Genomic DNA, 20,969 nt, shown 5'->3' with positions numbered 1-20,969 from the left:
CAGTCACTAAAAATTAGAATATAGAATATATAAAAGTAGATAATATAGTAGCAGCTATCATGAGCTGGGGGAATATAGAAGGAAGGAGATATTGTTCAAAGGGGTAAAAGTCTCAGACACAAAGAATGAGTTCTGCTGACTATGGTTAATAATGTACATTTGAAACTGCTGACAGAGTGAATTTTAAATGTTCTTGCACCAAAAAGTGCTTAGGATGTGAGGTGATGGGTATGCTTATTTCTTCATATGTTTGCATGCTTATTTGCTCATTTTATAATGTATAAATATCACTGGATTGGACCCATGAATAAATATAAATATCAATAAAAACATTAAATTTCAAAAATATGAACATATGGGTTTCTTTGATGAAGACTGGCAATTGTACCAAGAGGGTTTTTGATTTTTTTGCTTGTTTTTGAGGGGGGTGCTTTTGTTATTGGTTTGTTTGTTTGTTTGTTTGTTTGTTTTGAAACTGGGTCTCATGTAATCCAACCTGACCTCAAATTCAGTGTGTAGCTGAAGGTGACCCATAACTCTTGATCCACTAGGGCCAATTTATGTAGTGCTAGGGAACAAATCCAGAGTCTTAGTGTGCTAGGCATGTACTCTACCAATTGAGCTACATCTCCAGGCTTGTACGGAGAAGCTTTGAAAGAATTCCTTTTCTTAGAGGGTGGGGTATATGAATACAAAAAAGTCTAGGGGGCTGAGATTTGTCTAAAAACTACCTCATCAAGCTTAAGAATGCTTTTCATTTGGATTATGGTTTACAGGTTTTTCTAACCTGTAAAGCATACAATTTTTATTTCACCTTCTCCTCAAAGTTGCATTTTCCTTCATTACAACACCTCAGTCATATCTAAGAAAATAATTCAACACTTTACATTAATTACATGATTTAACAAGAGAGTGAAGGGAAAGTGTTATATTATCCAGATACTGTCATAATCACTAGTACTGCTCTCATTGTAAGAATAGTACTGTGGGAACATAGTCACTGTGCCCACGCAGATACCTTAACAGTGAAATCGATTCCTCGTGGTTTTTGAGGGAATAAATTAATCACTATAAATGAAATAGAAAGAGTTTAACACAGAGAGTAAGTGTATATAAGGATAAGTTATTACAATTAACACAGAGAGTAAGTGTATATAAGGAGAAGTTGTTACATTGCAGTACCTCTCCCTACTCCTTCCCTTTCAAATAACATTCTATTAGGACACACTGATAGGCTTAAATGACCTCTCCACCCCACACCGGGAGTAATATTCAATATGACTATAATATAACTATATTATATAACATAAATTTAATATAACTAGACAATATAGTTATTCCTTCATAAATGTAATTATAACTTTATAGTTCAAATACATTACAGATTATTGAAGTCTTTGGGAATTTATTAGTAATTACAATGATTCCAATACTAATCAACTAAACATTTAATAAAGTCACTACAACAATTATTATCAGTATAGAAAATGCTGTCTTGAATTCCTCAGAAGCATAGTTTTACATACAAGTAATTTACTAAGGAAATGGGAGGCAAGAAGTGAAAGGAATCAGGTATGGTGGTACATGCTTATCCTAGCACTCAGGATGCTGAGGCAAAGGGATCCAGTGTATGTAATGTCCTTGACTACACAGAAAGAATTTTAAACATAAAGCAAAGAAAACCAGCCTACAAACCACAATCCCAGAGGATTTAGAAAACAATAAGGACACTAAGAGAAACTTACATAGATCTAATCTACATGGCAAGTAGAAAAAGACAAGATCTCCTGAGTAAATTGGGAGCATGGGGACCTTGGAGGACGGTTAGAAGGGGGAGGGGAGAGGCAGGGAGGGGAGCAAAGAAAAATGTAGAGCTCAATAAAAATCAAGAAAAAAGAAAAAAAAAAGAATCTGTCTCAAAAAAAGAAAAGAAAGAAAAGGTGGGGAGGAAAGAAAAGATGGTACATGAAATTGTAAAGTTGTAGGTATTACATATATGCTGAGATCTAGGGAAGCTACCTTGCACTTCTAATTAAGAGCACTAAATTCTGAATTTAGACTGCTTAACCACACATATACTCTCATTAGTTATGTGACTCTGAACGCATCTCTGCTTCATTTTCTTCATCTACAAAATGATATCACTCCAGGTATGAGAATGACTTAATAAAATATATATGCCTGGCACATGATATGTGATTTAAGGTCAGTAGCAACTGGTACCAACAAAACGAATAGCAAAAGTCACATTAGCACAATTACATAGGGCTTTAACTTTATTATTGTTGTTGCTGTTAAGTTTTAATGTGTTTATGCCTATATAATACACAATTATAATTCATTAAAAAGCAGGTCAAAATTCTACATTTGGAACCAAGTAGTGGAACTATTATTTTCTCTGTTTTTTTCCTCTCTAAACATTACTTCTTTTTGTAAAAAATTAAATTAAAACTTTCAAGTTTAAAATGGGTGTGAAGAACGGAAGAAAGGCAGAATAAATACATTACTAAACTTTTTTGAGAGCAACTATCAAATAACCCCTAATGTTATCAATACTCTTAATATAATCCAAAGGATTGCATTTATTCTAAATTGGAAAAGATGAGAACCAGGGTATGTCCTCCTGTGAACAGCCTCATTAATAGTTTGCCTTTGGTATCTTCCTTCAGAATAATTGTGTTTATTTAACAGATCAGGCTGTGGTTCCTATCAACTCCTCAACAGTAAAACAAAAATGTTTCTCTAAACTTTTACCTCAAGGAAGAACTTGCTGGCCAACTGAGGAGAATGCAGTAAGCACCCACTCTTCAGGTTTCACGTTGTTCAAATCTGCCTCAAACACACAAAGTCTCTTCAACGGAGGTCATACCCTTCCTAGGATTCTCTGTTCCCACTGAGCAAGACACAAAGACCCAACCATACAACCTAACACAGGATGCTCTGACAGTCTTCACTCACCCTAGAGCTTCTACCTGGTTCAAGAAAGTTTGTGAAACTTGCATCACCATTCATTTTTCTCCTTTACCAAAACTTCCTCTTTGCTCATGGGTATTGATCTCTAACAAATATCTCTCACAAATGTTTTAGCACCTCCCTCTGCATAAACCAATTTGTGACATCCTTAAGGCCCTAGTAAAGACTGATAAATACAGATAAATTTGAACAACTGTTGTAGGGCTAGAGAGATGGCTCAGAGGTTAAGAGCAGTGACTGCTCTTCCAGAGGTCCTGAGTTCAATGCCCACCAACCACATGGTGGCTCAAAACCACCTGTAATGAGATCTGGTGCCCTCTTATGGCCTGCAGGCATATATGCAGGCAGAACACTGTATACATAATAAATAAACAAATAAAATTGTTTAAAAAAAAAGATTTACCGTAAAAAGAAAATAAGGACAACCTAATATTCTCTTCCCAAAAGGTGGGAAGAGAACCTACCCTTTCCAGGCCTCCCACAAGTCACCACCAAGCAGGAAAGGTCTATGCTAGCTTTTCAATGATGTAACAAACACCCGAAAAAACAGCTAGCGAGGAAAGAGGATGGCTTTAGGGCTCAGTTTCAGAAGTTTCAGTCCATGGTCACTTGGCTCCATTCTTTCGGACGTGTGGGAAGGCTGAATATCTTGGCAAGGAGGATAAGACAGATCAAGGCTGTTTGTTTAATGCTGGCTAGGAAGCAGAGTGAGATAGAAGGGTTCAGGGACAAAATATATCCCTCAAACATTGGCCCCAGTGACCTATTTACTACAAATAGCCCCCACCTCTTCACAACTTTTGTTCAGCTACAAATTTATCAATGAAACAACTCGTTTATGAGGTTATTACCTTCATGGCCTAACAACATCTCAAAAGAGCTACCAAGAAAACCAAAATAAGCCGCCTATCCCCTTTAAAGTATTAGAGAGGAGTCCAAGACATAGTGACTGGGTACGAAACACATCAGTAAATGATAATTAGAAAACAGAAAACTAAACAATAAAAGAGAGAGGTCAAACTGATGAATAGACAAAAGAAGATCTTTTCTACTTGTCTTTGAATTGTCATCAAGGTAGAAAGCCGAGGCCTTGTAAAGGCCTTCCTTAGGAGGAGTGAAATAGAGGAATAGTTAAATTGAGCCTATATGGGAAGCTGGCGTTGGTCCCTGTGCTTCATGCTGAAATTACTCCTGTTAATACTAAAACTGTATCATGATATGTGATTGAAGACACCTAGAGATGCAAGTAGAAACTCCATCCATCCAAAGGCTTTCTTTCTATGGCTAGGCATGGGGCCTACTCTTAAGAGTGGCTTATTCCCCAGTGAGACCCCTTGGAAAAAACTAATTTTTTTTTGCAAGTCATTATCAGTTGGAGATAGCGTCTGGATTAGAGACTAGGATGTATGTTCACTTTTCCAAAGGCTCTCTTAACTTAGTATCTGGCTATTGGATCTTAGCAAGCCCAATGGGAAGAGAAAACGAAAACTGTGACATAATCTTAAAAGGTACAAACAACTGCAGGAGAAACATCTTAGTAAGAGTTCCAAATATCCTTACAACTATGAATCTTCCATACTTTTGTATCTCATAATCCAGCTATTATTATTATTCTTGCAGCTTCCCAACCTTAGTTCATCCAGAGTCCAGTTCAAACATGAAAGTTGAAGGCCCTTCTATTACCACCAGATGGTGGTAATGAGTTTACAGGATAAAGAATCCCAAGATGCTTCAACTTCTGCACTAAGAACAATTAAGGCCAGAATATTCTTTGTTGTGGTGGACTATCCTATGCCTTATATAATGCTAAGCAGCTCTGAATTCTACATATTGGATGCGGATGTAATTGCCAACAGCCATGACAAAAAAAAATGTCCCCAGACATTGTCACATGGCTTTGAAACATTTGCAGTACAGTTTAAGAATCACTATGAGCCAAGTGTGGTGGCAAAAGCCTGTTGTCCCAACACTCAGGAGGCCGAGGTGAAATAATCAAGAATTTGAAGCCAGACTGGGCTACAAGATAAAACCCTATTTCTAAAAAAATATGAGGTAAAATTGAGCGAGAAAGAAACACTATACAATAAAACCTGAAAGAATTTTGAGTAGGAAAAAAAATCAGTTTGAAATTTTGTTATTTTTTTCTAATAGAATAATACATTCACATGAATATTTCAAAACTTTGTAGAAACATTAAAATGTAAAAATCACTCCTTCTATGCACTTTTTAATGCTCATTCTCCTTCCAGGTTAAAAACATAATTTTGTAGAGATGCCAATTTTACACACACTCAACTATCAATCTTTTTTCCACTAAAAATTTACTATGAACATCTTTCTAGATCAACAAATATTGATCTAGTTTAATAATCAAACACCTCTATCAGATTCCTGTATATATAATTACTAGACCATTCTGGAGGCAACTGAAATTCTTGAATTTACTTTAAATAGAACTGTAGTTAACATACATGAACATATAACTTTTGCATAACTCAAGACCTACACTATTTCACATCAAACACACTCCCTATAAATGCATAGATTGGCCATGACTCAGAACTTTATAATGTGACTTAAACATAGATCTTTTCCAAGCAATGTATAAAAATGATACATAGCAAGAACTGTTGAAATTGGAGCGGTGGGGCTGCGTCCCCAGCTTATGCCCCGAAATAACAACATACAAATCGTATTCATTTAAACACTGCTTGCCCATTATATCTATCCTCTTCTCGGCTAACTCTCGCACCTGGACTAGCCCATTTCTAATAATGTGTGTAAGCACCCCAAGGTGTGCTTACCGGGAAGATTCTAGCCTATGTCCATCCTGGGTCGGAGCTGCCTGGGAGAGCAGAGCCTGGCGTCTCTGCTCCAGAGTCTCTCTGGGAGCAGAGCAGAGTCTGACCTCACTTCCTCTTCCTCCCAGCATCCTATTCTGTTTACTCCTCCCACCTATGTTTTAACCTATCAGGGCCAAGGAGTTTCTTTATTGCTTAACCAATGAAATCAACAGATTGATATATGACACTCCCACATCAAAGAACATAGAAAACATATTAAAATATGGTTAGGTCATTTAAATGCAAGATGGAAATGTTGGCAAAAGATAAAGAAATAAGAGCTTATATTTCAGGGATGTCATAGAATGTGAGTCTAGGGGTAAAAGTAGTATTAAAGTCAGACTCAGCAACTTTTTCTGCAAAGATAGTCATAACAGTCTGTCCCTATTTCTCTTATTCCCAGTGTACAGCACAAGGCTGGATTTTTCTTCTTCATGTACCCTGTATCTATTACAGAATCTTGTATTTAATGGACCTTTGGTACATATCATACTTAATGGGGGTCTTTATTAGAAGCCCTCCAACCTAGAGACCATTCTCTTCAAGGAAGAGGGACAATTACATAAGCTTAAAAAAGCTATTGATACAAATTCAAATCCCTCCAACTTTGCAAAACTCAAAGACAAATCAGGAAACAGAGATAAGAGAGGAGAGAGGGCGAGGGAAAGATCAATTGGTGTGCAGTCTCTGATCTTTTCGTCTTCTAAAAACCTAGGGAGGAAGGAAGGAAGGAAGGAAGGAAGGAAGGAAGGAAGGAAGGAAGGAAGGAAGGAAGGAATCTCAATAGCTTTGAAGAAGGGCAATTTTGAACTACAGTTGAAATCATGACAAGAACATTTTTCTCTCTCTATTCTATGATCTGATGTCTGGCCCAAGTCCCCGTGCACTGATTAACAAGAGAAAAAAACATTAGCTGTTCAATCTAGCTTAAATTTAATTCAGTCTGACAGCTTAGGTGTATATATTTATGAATGGATTAAGTTTCTATCCGATAAAATAATGTTTGTTCACTCAGACTCACCCTTTCCCTGCTCCTGTCTTTGGGACTTGGAGAGCTTGGAGAGAATGCAATGCATATGATCTATGCAATCTCCTGGCCCGAAGAGGCGCAAATCTTCCGCAATCCTCTTACGTTGTCAGAGTGCCATCTGCTGGACACTAGGCCACAGCTCTTTCGCCATCTAAGTATCCTGCAGGACACCCCTGCTGAATTGATTAGCATGGTAGCTCCGTCACTACAGAAAGGATTATACTGGCGGCAGGATCCCAAGTTTATTGCTACATCCCCCATTCTACAAATGGGTCGATCTGTCCATACCACTTGTGCTGACTAGTTTTATGTCAACTTGACACAAGCTAGAGTTATCTGAAAGGAAGGAACCTCATCTGAGAAAATGCCTCCATAATATCTTGCTGTATAGCATTCTCTTTATTAGTGATTGATAGGGAAGGACCCAGCCCATAGTGGGTGGGGCCATCCCTGGGCTAGTGATACTGAGTTCTATAAGACAGCAGGCTGAGAAAGCCACCAGAAGCAAGCCAGGAAGCAGCACACACCCCTCCCCCCAGTGCTCCTGACTCCAGGATCCTGCCCTGACTTTCCTCAGTGATAGACTGTTACCTGGAAGGGTAGGCTGAACTAAACCCTTTCCTCTCCATGTTGCTTTGGGTGTTTCATCACAGAAATAGTAACTCTAACTAGGACACCACCATATAGCTGAGTCAGCTCTGTTATGACAGGCCAATAGTAGCATATGCAAAGTCACTTTTTCATGTAACATACTTATAGACATCTTTAAAGATCCTTATTAGTAATATCATACTCAGAGAATAACCTTCATGGTCCAGAGACTACAAAGGGTATAGATATTTTCTTTTATATTTGTAACTAAAATACAATGGTTATAGTGAAAGTAATATGCAAACTCTACATGTGCCATTCAGGGAGTTTGTGACAAGTCACACACTCCAGGACCATCCAGGCCAAGCTGTAGAGCATGACCAGTACCTCCAGGTTCTTATCCCATGCTCTCTTCTAATCACTTGTCCTTTGGAATTTAACACCATAGATCAGATCTGGTTTTAAACAGGCAATTGAATAATACAGTATTGTCCTTTGTACTTGACTTCCTTTACTGTATATTATGTTTGTGTTTAACCATGTTATTATATGAGGTCTGCACTAGTTCATCTGCATTGATACATAATTTTCCATTATATGATCTATATGTTGATGTTTTGTATTGATTTACCAATAATTAGCATTTGGGCTGTTTCCAACCTAGAAAAAATGTCATAGATACTTTAAAAATATTATCCTTCACTAGAGTTGGGCATATGTATAAATTATGCCTAGATCCTTGGACTGGATAATCAATCATAGCTTCTCAGGCAAAGTAGTTCTGTCTGCAGTCCCGTACTCTGTAGGCAGAGGTAGAAGGATTGCCAATTCAATGTCTCGAGTTTGAGACAAATCTGGATTCCAGAGTGAATCTTGGAGCAACCTGGGTTCCAGAGTGGAAAGACCTTGTCTCAAAAGAAACAAACAGAATTTATTATCTTTTCTGGTGTGTCTGTTGGCCAATTTGCAAGGCAGTGAGGTAGCTCAAAAGATAAAGGTGCTTGCCCTGCAAGTCTGATGACCCAGATTCCACGGTGGAAGAACAGAACAGACTCTGGAACTTCGTCCTCCTACATCCACATCCATACCATGACATGTGAGAGCCTGCCTTCAAAACAACACGCATACACACTCTTAATTTTAAAAGGTTATCTGCCTGACTCAACGATTTCTAAAATGGGTCTGTAGGGAATAAAGGAAAAACCCACTTTCCAGTGGTGAAGAAATACATCAGCAAGGGTGAGAGAAAGGATAGAAAGCAAATCAGAGAGTTTACAAACAGTTCAATCGTTGACACTTCGGAATTGGAAATAGACCTAAGAGCCCTGGTTAATAATTTAGACCCAGCAGTGAAAGGTCATGTACCACATAAAGGCACAACAATGAAATATTTGATATTGAGGTATGATGAAAGATAACAATAAGCCTAGCTAAATAAGATATTTTCTTTCAAATGAAAAATGAAAAGATAATTCTTCTAAGTAAAGATAAAATTATCAAGGGACACCAAAGAAATTTTTGTTTTTGTTTTTGTTTTTGTTTTGAGAAAGGGTTTCTCTGTAGTTTTGGAGCCTGTCCTGGAACTCACTCTGTAGACCAGGGTGACCTCGAACTCAGAGATCCACCTGCCTTTACTTCCCAAGTGCTGGGATTAAAGGTGTGTGCCACTACCGCCCAGCTAGCCAAAGAAATTTTAAAATAATGTGTTTTAAAAAAAAAAAAAAACAGTAAGGTTTAAGGGAGAAAGAGAAAAACAGAGCACTGGCTTGATGGTGGAGGCAAGAGAAAGAAGACCACGTGCATGAATCCGCTCCTTTCTGACCTTGAATGACCTTACAGTTTCAGCAACAGGCAGTTCACCTCACTAATAATACCTGGAAATGAAACAGGGAGGGGACAGAACACCATGAAGTGCGAGCCAAATTAGAAACGGCTTGTCAGTGTTTCCAAAGTGAAACACCATGTGAGGGGTTATGGTGATCCCATCAAACACCGGTCCCTCTTTAGCTCTAGGCCACCTCAACTTCATATTGTATATGACCAGAAACTTATTTTTCTAAAACCAAACAAACTTAAATGGAAATCTTTAATTTCCATTAAAAATGGATTGTTTTATTTGTTACTGCTGCCCTCAGTTTTCTAGTAACTCCAACTGCAACACATTCATTTTAAATAACCCCTAATATGATCATTATTTTGTTAGACATTAGAGCTAGACTGCGTTTTCACCCAATTCCTCCCATAAACCTGTTTCCAGAGAGCGGGAAGGATGTTGAGTTAGCATGGCATATGGGAGAGAATACACACAGAGAGAAAATAATTTTGTTAAGTAAAAGCATTTACCTGCCCAGAGACCTGAGGTAGAACCAAATATAACTGGGGGGGGGGGGGGTCGATGACAAGACTCCTAATGATATTCTGCTGTATTCATAGATCAGTGATTAATCTAGTCACCATCACAGAGGCTGCCTCTGGAAACTGATGAGGGCAGATGCAGAGACCCACCGGCAAACATTAGGTAGACAGAGAACCCAGTAGGACTCCATTGGGCCCCTCCCCTTGGAGCTTCTGGAACCCCGGGAGAGCAAGGCCAGAATCAACTAAAGAAGACTCATAGGGGCTCACAGACTGAAGCGGCAATCATGGAGTCAGCATGGGTCTGCTCTAGATCCTCTACATATATGTAAATGACCTGTTGGACTGGTGATCTTTTTTCTTTGGGGGGTGCTGACAGTGAGAGTGGGGGCTGTTCCTGACTCTTGACTGGTCTTGAGATCCTTTTCCTCCTACTGTGTTGCCTCGTCCAGCCTTGACGTGGGTTTGAGGGTTTGAGCCTCATCTTACTGTATCTTCTTGTGAAGTGTTTGATGTTCCTAGGAGAACTTTTGGGGTGGGGGCAATTTGGGGAGGAGAGGATGTTGGGGGACTAGGAAGAGTGGAGGGAGGGGAAACTGTGGTCAGGATGTATTGAATGAGAAAAGAATTAATTTTTTAAAGTTTCAAGTATTTATCCATTACTTTAGCTTTTAGTACTAAATAGCTAACTTAAATTTTTATTTACGTCAATCAAATGTGAAATACCTGCGACTTTCACTAATGAAGACTGGGTTTTAAAGTAACATTCTCAGAAAGCCAGCAAACCAGCAACGCCTCAGGCAAGAGGGGCGCAACCCAGCGGGGCCCCACCCCTCAAACGCAGTTCTCCTCAGATACTCACTTTCCCAGAATGCTTCGCCCGGAACGGCCTATCGGCTGACGCAGCCCCAGAGAAACCCGCCAGAGGGCGCCGAGGTCCCCGGCTCGACACCGAGCCGACCCTGAGGCCCGCCCAGCTCGCCGCCCTAGAATCGTCAGCACGCCTGCTCCTCCCTCGCGCAGACTGCCAGCTAGGCAGACTCAGATGCGCATGCGCAAACACGCCCGCCACGCGCCGAGTTACTGCGCAGGCGTCCTCTGAAAGTTGACTCCGCCCCCTTCGCAGCCGTCTTTTTCCCCTTCCGGCCCCCCCGAGAGGTGGGGCTAAGGTGGCAGCATGAGGCTGTCGCTCGCAGCCGCTATCTCCCACGGCCGTGTCTACCGCCGCTTGGGCCTCGGCCCCGAGTCTCGCATCCACCTGCTGCGGAACTTGCTCACGGGCCTGGTGCGCCACGAACGCATCGAGGCGTCATGGGCACGCGTGGACGAGATGAGGGGCTACGCGGAGAAGGTAAGAGCCGGGTCCAGCCCCAGAGGACCGAGCTGGCCGTGTGTGGGGAGTAGGGCCAGGCTGGCAACCGTCTCCGCGGAAGTGAATCCCGTGGCACCCAACTGAGTACCTTACTCCCGCGCTGCAGATGAAGGCTGCTTAGGGTTGCGGAGTTAGGAGCGTCCTGAATTAGGTTAGCTAGTGGGACGGTTGGACTGAGGTGGGTGACTCGGGTCTTGGACGTGTTGTATCGGTGATGTTTTGTTCTCAACAGCTCATCGACTATGCGAAGCTGGGAGACACCAACGAGCGAGCCATGCGCATGGCTGACTTCTGGCTCACTGTGAGTGCTCCCTGCCTGCTTGCTGCTGGGGAAGGAATCCTTAGAGAACCGGGTGCCGGGCAGATTTAAGCCAAGCTGTTCGCTTATGTACCAGTGTCGTGAGCTACCTTAGACGAATGTCTCCCTTATTTCAACTGGAAAACAATGTGCATTCGCACAACTACCTGTAAATGGTTCTGTGTAACTTGGTAGATGATTGGGTGGTGGGGAAAGCCTGTGAAAATGGTTTGAACCCTACCTACCTCTGGGAATAATTGGAAGTTAGATTGCCTCTGCAGTTGTGACTGTTTCCTTTTGATTAATTTTCCCCATCTAGGAGAAGGACTTGATCCCAAAGCTGTTTAAAGTACTAGCGCCTCGGTTCCAAGGTCAGAATGGGAGCTACACCAGAATGCTGCAGATCCCAAATCGGAAGGAGCAAGATCGGGCCAAGATGGCAGTGATTGAATATAAAGGGAACTGCCTCCCACCCCTGCCTGTGCGAAAGAGAGACAGCAACCTTACTCTCCTAAACCAGCTGCTACTGGGGCTGCAGCAGGACCTGCGCCATAACCGAGAAGCAAGCCTCCACAGCTCCCACACAGTTCAAACACCAAAGACTTAACCGGGGCTGGAGAGTGCACAGCTCTCATAAATGTGTTCACAGACCGTGGAGCTCTTGTGATGTGTGAGAAATGGAAGTAGCTTTGTCAAGTGGAACGGTGGTATGGGGCCCAGACCTTGCTGGTTCATCATCCTCTCTGCACAGTAGATAAATTTTTGATGTGAAAATATGAGATTGATTTTCTTGTCCTAGGATTTCTGGAAAGTGAGAGGCATTCAGATGCTCAGCCACCTAAGATAGTAAATTCACAGCTTGTGTTTCTGAATCTTGGGTCCAGTTTTGCTTTGCCTTTTGGTGGGGAAGGGGAGTCTTGATGTCCAGGCTGCATCTAGCATACAGCAGTCCTGTCCCTGCCTCCCCAGTGCTGGGCCTTCGTGTGCCACCACCACACAGGGCCAGTTGCTTATCTTTTTATTCTTCTGAGACAGGGTTTGCTCTGTGTGGACCTGGCTATCTTGAAACTCATTCTGTAGATCAGATTGGCCTGCCTCTGTGTTGTGATTGCTGGGATTAAAGGCATGTGCCACCAGTGCCTGACTTGGTTTGCTTATCTTAACACTTATTTCAATGGGCCCTGTATCTCTTGATTCCAAACTAGCTCCTGTGATGACTATGGTTGATACCCAGTTTAGAGACCCAGTTTAGGGATTTCTCTTTTTTTGTTTGGGGTATGAGTGCTCTATCTGCGTGCATGCTTCCATTCCAGAAGAGGGCATCAGATATCAGACCCCATTAGAGTTGGTTGTGAGCAACCAGGTGGTTTCTGGGAATTGAACTCAGGACCTCTGGAAGAGCAACCAATGCCCTTAACCACTGAACCATCTCCAGCCTAGCGCCTTTTGTTTGGTTTTTATGCTCTAAGTTATGGTGTATTTTGGTCTTATTCACCACACACACACACCGTCGTTCTGTCTTGTTCCTCTTCACCTAGTCCCCCTTCTGCTTTCATGTGTGTGTGTTCCAGTGAGTTTCATTAGACCTGCTTACAGGAGCATGGGTATCTTACCAATGGCTATTCTGCTGAAGGAAAGTTCCCTCCCTTAGTAGCCTATAGATGTACGGATAGGGGGAAGCCGCCCGAGCCTCTTCCCCCTCATTGACAGTATTTTGACAGCCTACTATGAGAGATTGCTTCCTGATAAGTAGCAGTGAGACCTCTGTAAGGGAAGCTTTAAATAACCTGGTACCCCTAAAACGGAAGGGGTATACCGCAAGCATTGTTTTTTGTCGAGGTCACACGTTCCATTGATGTGTTTCCCTCAACCTCTGAATGGGTCTTGAATGTAGACTGAAATAGGTGCACCGCCACCCTGCACATAGATAGGGGTGTGGGCAGCTGACAGGATGTTGACCTTCAGAGGATAAGTTCCTTCCTCTTGGTGGAGGGTGTGAAGAGGAAGGTGACGGAGAGTGAAGCAGTAGAAAGTTTAAGCCTGCTGGGGATTTCCTGGAAGCTTTTGTTGTCAGAAGTGAACCTCTGTGGGAACCCAGAAAGAGGAAATCCGGTTTCAGAATAGCTGGGTCATGGGAGAAACAGAGCTTGTTTATATCCACTGAGTACTATGGATATAATCCATCCTGGCTGCCATTCTGTAAACGCAGAACTTGACTGGGGAGTCTCGGGAAGATCCTGAAGGTCTCCTGACCTGAGCACTTGGTCAACGACTGAGGTAGAAAGAAGGTGGAGGGTCACTGCTGACGCAGAAGGACGCAGCTCAGTGAGGAGCTGTTCTGGTGCTGTTTCCCTTGGAGCTGCTGAGACTAATTCACCTGGTCCCAGCACAGTTCTCCCTCTTCTGCTTACACCTTTAATGCGCATCCACCCCAGGTAGACTTGTTCTCTGAAAAGCCCTTAAGCCAAATCTTGAAGTTAGCAGCAGGTGAATTGTGACAGGGCTCGCAAACGACTTTCAACCCCCAGAAATATGTTCATTTGGAGCCTTAATATTTCCCTAAACTTTTTATACTTTATTGGGGAGGGGAAATGCATTATCACACTGCAGATGGAGACCAGGCAACATCTTTCCCAAGTCAGTTCTTCCAGCCTGTGGTTCCTAAGTATCAAAGTCAGAACATCACTTAATGGCAACTGCCTTTACCTGCTGAGCAATCTCTGTCCCCTTCACACGTACTTACTAAGCGTCTTCCAGTCCCCAGCATCACCTTACACACTAGAGTATGCAGGCTTGAGAATGTTTGCAATAAATCTGGCCCCAGCCAAATGTGAAGTATCTGCCATCAAGGAGCTCATAATGGTATGGGACACTGAATCCTTAATAATGTGGCCAAAAAAAAAAAAATTGAAAGAGTTTCTATGTTGAGTTCCAGTTCTTTAAGGTAATGTGCCTCACCCACCTAAAAAAAAAAAAAAAAAAAAGTTAACATTTACTAAAACATTAGCACTATGAACCCAACCTGTATTTTTTTTAAGCCGGTAACCATTTCCCTGTATCTTCAGTAGAGTCATGTCCTACTTTATCTCCTTTCACAAGGCTTCCCTCATGGGAAGCCCCAGACATACGGCTGTAGTGATGGGACCCTGATCATTTTAGTGACCTGGTGGGTCTCTGGTAGCACATTTTCCATGGGACAGAACCAGTCATCTGCTTGCTGTTCAACCTACCTGGTGCCTCTGATATCATGCAGATCTTTGGGTGGTTTCCCTGGCAAAGTCTCCTCCCTTCACCTTCTGGTCCCTACCACCCAGGGACTCCACTTTCACCTACAAATCTGTACACAAGTGTTCAGGTGGCTCTGACCACCCCAATCCTAAATTCATTTGTCAAACAGCTACGTCTGCAGTGTTCCTGCCATGCACTGAAACTACCACATTGCATTACAGTTCCCTGTAGTGCTGGGCATTAGGCTGAAGACAACACTGAGAATGGCAGATTAAAAACAAAGTGCTCCCAAACTGTAATCCTAGTTATAATTAATTTTTTGTTGATTATTGCCATTTGAGACTGGAGTTTCTTTTAATTGCTACCAAAAGCAATCTAAAACACCAAGCTTTGTACCACTAAAATAGTGTTCTTACCCCCCCCCCCAAAAAAAATGTTTTACTAGGACTCAGATGAAAAAAAAACATTTGCATCACAACACAGTGGTCAAGAATGTATATAAATTAGATAGGGGCTGAAGAGATGGCTCGGCAGTTAGGAGCACTGACTGCTCTTCCAGAGGACCTGAGTTCAGTTCCCAGTACACACATGGCAGCTCTCAGCCATAAGTTCAGTTCCCGATCTGATACCCTCACACAGATATAAATGAAGGCAAAGCACCAGTGCCCATAGAATAAAAAGATTTCTGTTTGAAAAAGAAAGATAGTTACATATCCCCACAAGACATTATCCTTTACAAATATGTACCACTTTCTAACAGCGCTGCTTCCGGGTTTGGGGCAAAGATTCGGTAGCTAAAGTGCCCACCTTTCAAGCATGAGCCCCAGTTTAGATCACAAACCACAAGAAGCCAGGAAGACAGGTTACTGGGTAAAGGTGCTTGCTGCCAGCCTGATAACCTCAATTTGATCCCTAGAACCCATATAATAGAAAACTGACTCCCACAGCACTACCCACACATGCCTTGGCACACGTACCAGTGATAGAAATTTTTTTGAGCGGGGAAGGCGGGGGGGGGGGGGGGGGGGGTTGGGGGGAGGGGGGGGGGGGGGGGCGGGGGGCAGGGGGGGGGGGGGGGGGGGGGGGGGGGGGGGGGGGGGGGGGGGGGGGGGGGGGAGTGTGGGGGGGGGGGGGGGGGGGGGGGGGGGGGGGCAGTGTTATGGTATACCCTGTTATCCCAGTGCCGGAGGCGCTGAGCACAGACAAGCAGATTGTAGAAGCTCGCTGGCCAGCCAGCCAAGCAAAGCATAAATTCTAGGCTAAGGAAGAAATCCTGTCTCAAAAAATCTGAAGTTGACTTTTGGGCTCCACACACTTGTGCACACAAGCAATGCTGATCCCAGTTCCCTTTTACAAACTAGTAATGAATTACAACCTGCCTTTACTGGACTCAGCCTTTCAGTGCCTTTGCTGGATAAAATCCAGACATTACATTGACAGTTCTGCTACAGCCGGGTCTAGCCACATCTCAACCCCACCATATTCTAATCTGAGGTTTACAAAACAACTGTTCTTTGTGTGGAGATGTAAACTACACTGTTGACTATTTAAAAAGAAAAAAACGTTTCCTTCCTCTCCAGGGACTTAAATGCTGGTGGTGATTGTCAAGAATGTAAACATATGTCTAATTAATTTCCCACACGTTCCATGTTCTAATTTCCTGGAATATTTTTAACCAAGCCACAGACAGAAAACACCTATATGTTTCTGCACTAGCAAACATGGAAATGGTGCTTCTTTTACGATATAGTCTCTGAATTCCTCAAGCAAAGCTCAACATTATTACAGTGGTCCAAACTCTTCACTTGATCTTTTAACCACATGGACCACCACCCATACTGTATATTAGATCTGGAACTGACTTATCCTCAAACTCAAAATTCGGATCCAGGAATAGGTGGAGCTCTGTGGTAATGTGTACTTAGCATTCAAGAAGTCCTGAGTTCAAAGGCCAGAACCAAAAAAAGAAAAAGAAAGAAAAGATTAAGGCCACCCCATTTCTTCTACCCCTTAGGCACTGACAGTCACAGCCTATTCTTTTGCCCTTGTTTTGACTTTTTTGTTTTAATTAAAATAATACACCTCAAAATCCCTGAGCAATACTCTAAAATACAGTTACACATTTCCTGGCATATAGTGATTCCTCCCATGAGAGCAAAGACTTTCCAGAAGTTTCTACATAATTTTACATTGTCCCCCTTTCCCCATTTTTAGAAGTACTAACTGAAAGGAGGACACTGGAGTACAGAGGTAAGAGGGCTAGCATAAGGTCATCTTTTTGTTTGTTCATTTAATGTCATTAGCGTGTGTGAGAGATGTATATGCATGTGCCATGACACACATGTAGAGGTCAGAGGCAACTTTGTGGAGTCAGTTCTTTCCTTCCATCTTTCTGTGGGTTTGGGCGATCAAACTCAAGGTGTCAGACTGATGGTGAGTGATGATACTGTTGCTGAGACAAGAGCTCTCTATGTAGCCCAGGCTAGCCCCCAGAGTGAATGCTGAGATTATATATGTACTTCCCCACACCCAGCTAGATTAGTGATGTTTAACACTTTTTTTATATGCTTCTTGGCTATTTGCTTGTCCTTGAAATGACTTCTGCTCTTGTTTTAGTCAAGCTATTTTGTTTTGTTATGTGAGGTCCCTTAATTTTAAAATTTAGTCCCTTATCAGGTACACGGATGGCGAATATCCTCTGCCTCCAGTAGGCTACCTTTCCATGTTGTGATTGCTCTTTTTATATTTAGAAACCTTTTGGTTCAATATCATCCAGTTGACTTATTTTTTTCTATTCTTTGATGTTTTGGGCAAAATTTATTAGCAAGGTCAATATGGAGAAGTTTATCCTTGTGTTTTCTTCTAGGGCCCTCGTCCTTCTGGGACTTTCATTTACCTTTAATACATTTTCTGCTAATTTTGTGTAGGGCTCAGAATTTAGTACAGGGGTGAGCTAAACAAGCTCTAACAAGTATGAGTTCCCAGTTTTCATTCCTCACAACAGAAGGGTGGGGGATGACAAAACCAAGTTAGTTGATTTTGAGTCTGGTATAAAACAAGGGTTCTGATTTTTTTTTTTCTTAGCTTTGAGGATATATGGTTTCCCAACAACATTTATTGAAGAGACTTTCCTTTCCCCATTGTACATTCCTAGCAAATTTGACAAAAACTTGTTAAAAAAACTGTACATGCATACATTTATTTCTGGGCTCTTCATCCTGGGCCATGGGCCTATGTCTCTGTTACTATGCCAACACACCAGTATTTAGTTGCTATAGCTTTGTGATATAGCCTGGGACGATAATACCTCTAGATTTTTCTTTCTGACATTATGTTGGCTATATGGCATCTTTTTGTGGTTATAAAATGTATCTTTGTTTTTCTATTTCTGTAAAAAAAAAGCCATTGGTATTCTGATTGGGATTGCAGTCAAAGATCAATAATTTTAATTCTTTCAGTCCATGAACACAAGACACTATTCCACTTCTCAATGCCATTTTCAATGTCTTTTATCAGTGCTAGGTTTTAAGTACATATCTTTTACATCCTTAATTATATTTATTCCTGTGTATTTTAGGCTGGGGATTGGACCCAGGCTCTTTCACATACCAGGCAAATGCTCTAGCCCTAAACAACATCTCCAACCCTGATAGTACTACAAACAGAATTATTTCCTTAACTTTATTTTCCAGTGGTCTAATTTCACACTGTACAACTTTTATCATAGTGACTGAATAATTCTATTATTTAGAATCCATCACTAAATAGTGAGTTCCTCAAGGGCAGAAAACACATCAAATTCATTTCTTCCGCCACCCAGTAAAGAACATGAGACAAAGCTGACATCAAGTGTCTATTGAGTGAGTCAATGTGTTTTACAGACTTCTTCAACTTGGATCTAGAGTTTCTCCTTAATAACTCCTCCCTTCTCCTGTTTCCTCCTACTTCATCAGAAAAAAAGAACTTCCTGCAAAGCTGATTCCCCATTGTTCACCCTGGGTAATTCTGTACCCTGAAGGCTGCCTTCTGTATGCTCTTAAATGCATGGGCACAGTGCAGCTGTCCTCTGACTCTTCAGCATAAACTTAGTACTTCAGTCCAAGATGCTTTCATCTTAGAAGTGGTCTGTGTGCTTACATTTTGAGGAAAGGAGTTTAAACTTTCCTGAGATTTTGCATTCTTCTCCACAATGTGTCTGTTCAATATAAAAATAACATTTTAGTTCTTACGAGTTATATGTTATATATTACACACACAACACACACAAACTGTCTTTCAAAATAGGCTTTGTTTACACTGTAGCTCCACATATATCTTGGTAATCCACTATTTATCCAGTATGAGAACACACCATTAGAGGGGTTTTACTGGTATTCATTTCAAGATGAAAATACAAAACCGGTCCCTCATGATGATACTGAAAGCTTAATGACATTGCCCTGGCTTCATTTCTGAGAATTTTTCTTTACAATGATTTCCAAAACTTTTCTACAGTTTTCTTCTCCTTTTATCCCATAAAGAATGAAAGAGGGGAAAGAGTTCAATTTTGTACGTGCTGACTTTGAGATGCCTGGGACCATCTGGAGCTGGAGAATGAGGTCTTTGCTGGGAGAACAGATTTGGGAGTTGTCAGCAATTAAAGCTAAGGAAACGGATGGGGTGACTCAGAGTACACATGCAGAAGGAAAGGAGGCTGAGGTCAGACATTGGGAAGACAGACAGTACAGAACCTACGGAGACTGAGAAAGGGCACAAAAAGGAGCCTTTAAGATTCCTCACAGCACGGAACACAGTCACACTGTTTACTCAAAATATTGCTGAATAAATTTATCAAACATAATCCTTCAAACCACTGATACAGTAGAGCATGCAGAGATAAACCTTCAAAGGTCCAATGACTTATTTAAATAAAAGGACACCTCATAAACAAAGGACAACATAGTCACACAGTTATGTCAAAGTGGTTGCACATGAGGCACACTGAAGGAGCAAGAAAGAAGGAGGTCAAAGTGGAACCCAGAAGAAATAATTCAAGTGCTGGATCTCAGTATGTCTTCATTAAGAGTGGGGAAGAGGCAGGTATGATGGAACACGCCTTTAATCCCAGCACTCAGGGAGGCAGAAGCAGGAGGATCGCTTACATATTCCAGGCCAGCCTGGTCTATTCAAGTTCCAGGTAGTCAAGGGTATAGTCAGACTCTATCCAGAACAAAACAAAAAAACAGAATGGGGAAAAAAAAATCAAAATTCCAGGCAACTAGATCTGCAGGTTATAAAGGCAATGAATTATGAAACAACATAGAATGGTTTGGAAATTCCAAATAAGTGACTTTATACAGCTGAGATTTTATACTTCAGGAAAAAGGGCAGGAAGTGAAGCAGGAAATCCCGACAAGATCTGGTTACAAAGGATCCTGTAGGACATGATAAAGTGCTTGGATAGCAGCCTGAAACTAGAGGAAGCCACTGAAGGATTTTTAAATGGAGAGAAGAAGGATCAGATTTACATTTCAGAAAGATTATTCTTGCATCAGGCTAGAAGAAAGGTTAAATGGGCAAAACAAGAAGCAAAAATATCCGGTAGGAGGCTGGTTGAGGAATCCAAAAGAAGTGGTTGGCTCTAGGCTAGGCCAGAGACAGGAGGGAAATGGAGACGAAGGACCAGATAACCATAGAAAAGGCTGGTCTTGTATGTGATGACATGAAGTGGATGAGAAGCTGCTTTGTTTTTTGCAGTTTTTTTTATACTTTTATTGAAAATATTTTTTTCATACATTATATTCTGACCATAGCATCCCCTCCCACTACTTTTCCAAGGTGCTCCTCTCCTACCAGTTTTAAGTCAAGCATGACACGGGTTTCTGCGTACATACTTGGCTGGAAGTTTCTGCTCACAAACAAGGCCTAGTAGAGCAGAAGCAGATTTGAGGTTATTGTAATGCGAGAAACTTCGTAGTAGGCATATTCCTGTAGAGGGACGCACTCACTGATTGCTTTTCTGGAGCTCAGAGGCTATACATGAGCAGGCAACATAGAGAGTCATGCACATGAAATGGAAACTTAATGGAACTTGACTAGGTGAGATTTTGCAGACTGAAAATGCCAAGAAAAAGGAAGCAGGGATCTAGGATGGAGCTGAAATAACAATGCTAGACAGAAGGAAATAAAAGCCCTGTTCAGATGCTCAAAAGAGGGACTGCAGCATTGTGCTGGGGTCTCAGAATCTGGAGGAGAGTGTGAAAATGTCAGCTGTGTGTGTCACCCAGTATTTCATGAGCC

The 20,969-nt window shown here is 41.7% G+C and overlaps 1 protein-coding gene across 1 annotated transcript; it reads left to right on the top strand.

The window, feature by feature from the left end:
• Positions 1-10,927: 10,927 nt before the first annotated feature.
• Positions 10,928-12,606, top strand: Mrpl17 (mitochondrial ribosomal protein L17). The gene is made up of 3 exons (XM_050131356.1): positions 10,928-11,143; positions 11,397-11,465; positions 11,782-12,606. Exons 1-3 carry the CDS (start codon positions 10,970-10,972, stop codon positions 12,067-12,069), a joined length of 531 nt encoding a protein of 176 aa, XP_049987313.1. The 5' UTR covers positions 10,928-10,969; the 3' UTR covers positions 12,070-12,606.
• Positions 12,607-20,969: the final 8,363 nt, after the last annotated feature.

The sequence above is a fragment of the Alexandromys fortis genome, unplaced genomic scaffold, assembly GCF_014885135.2.
Source record: "Alexandromys fortis isolate MF-2015 unplaced genomic scaffold, M_Fortis_MF-2015_v1.1 scaffold_329, whole genome shotgun sequence".
Taxonomy (NCBI): domain Eukaryota; kingdom Metazoa; phylum Chordata; class Mammalia; order Rodentia; family Cricetidae; genus Alexandromys; species Alexandromys fortis.
Note: the sequence above shows the minus strand (reverse complement) of the source record. Positions and strands in the feature narration are given on the sequence as shown.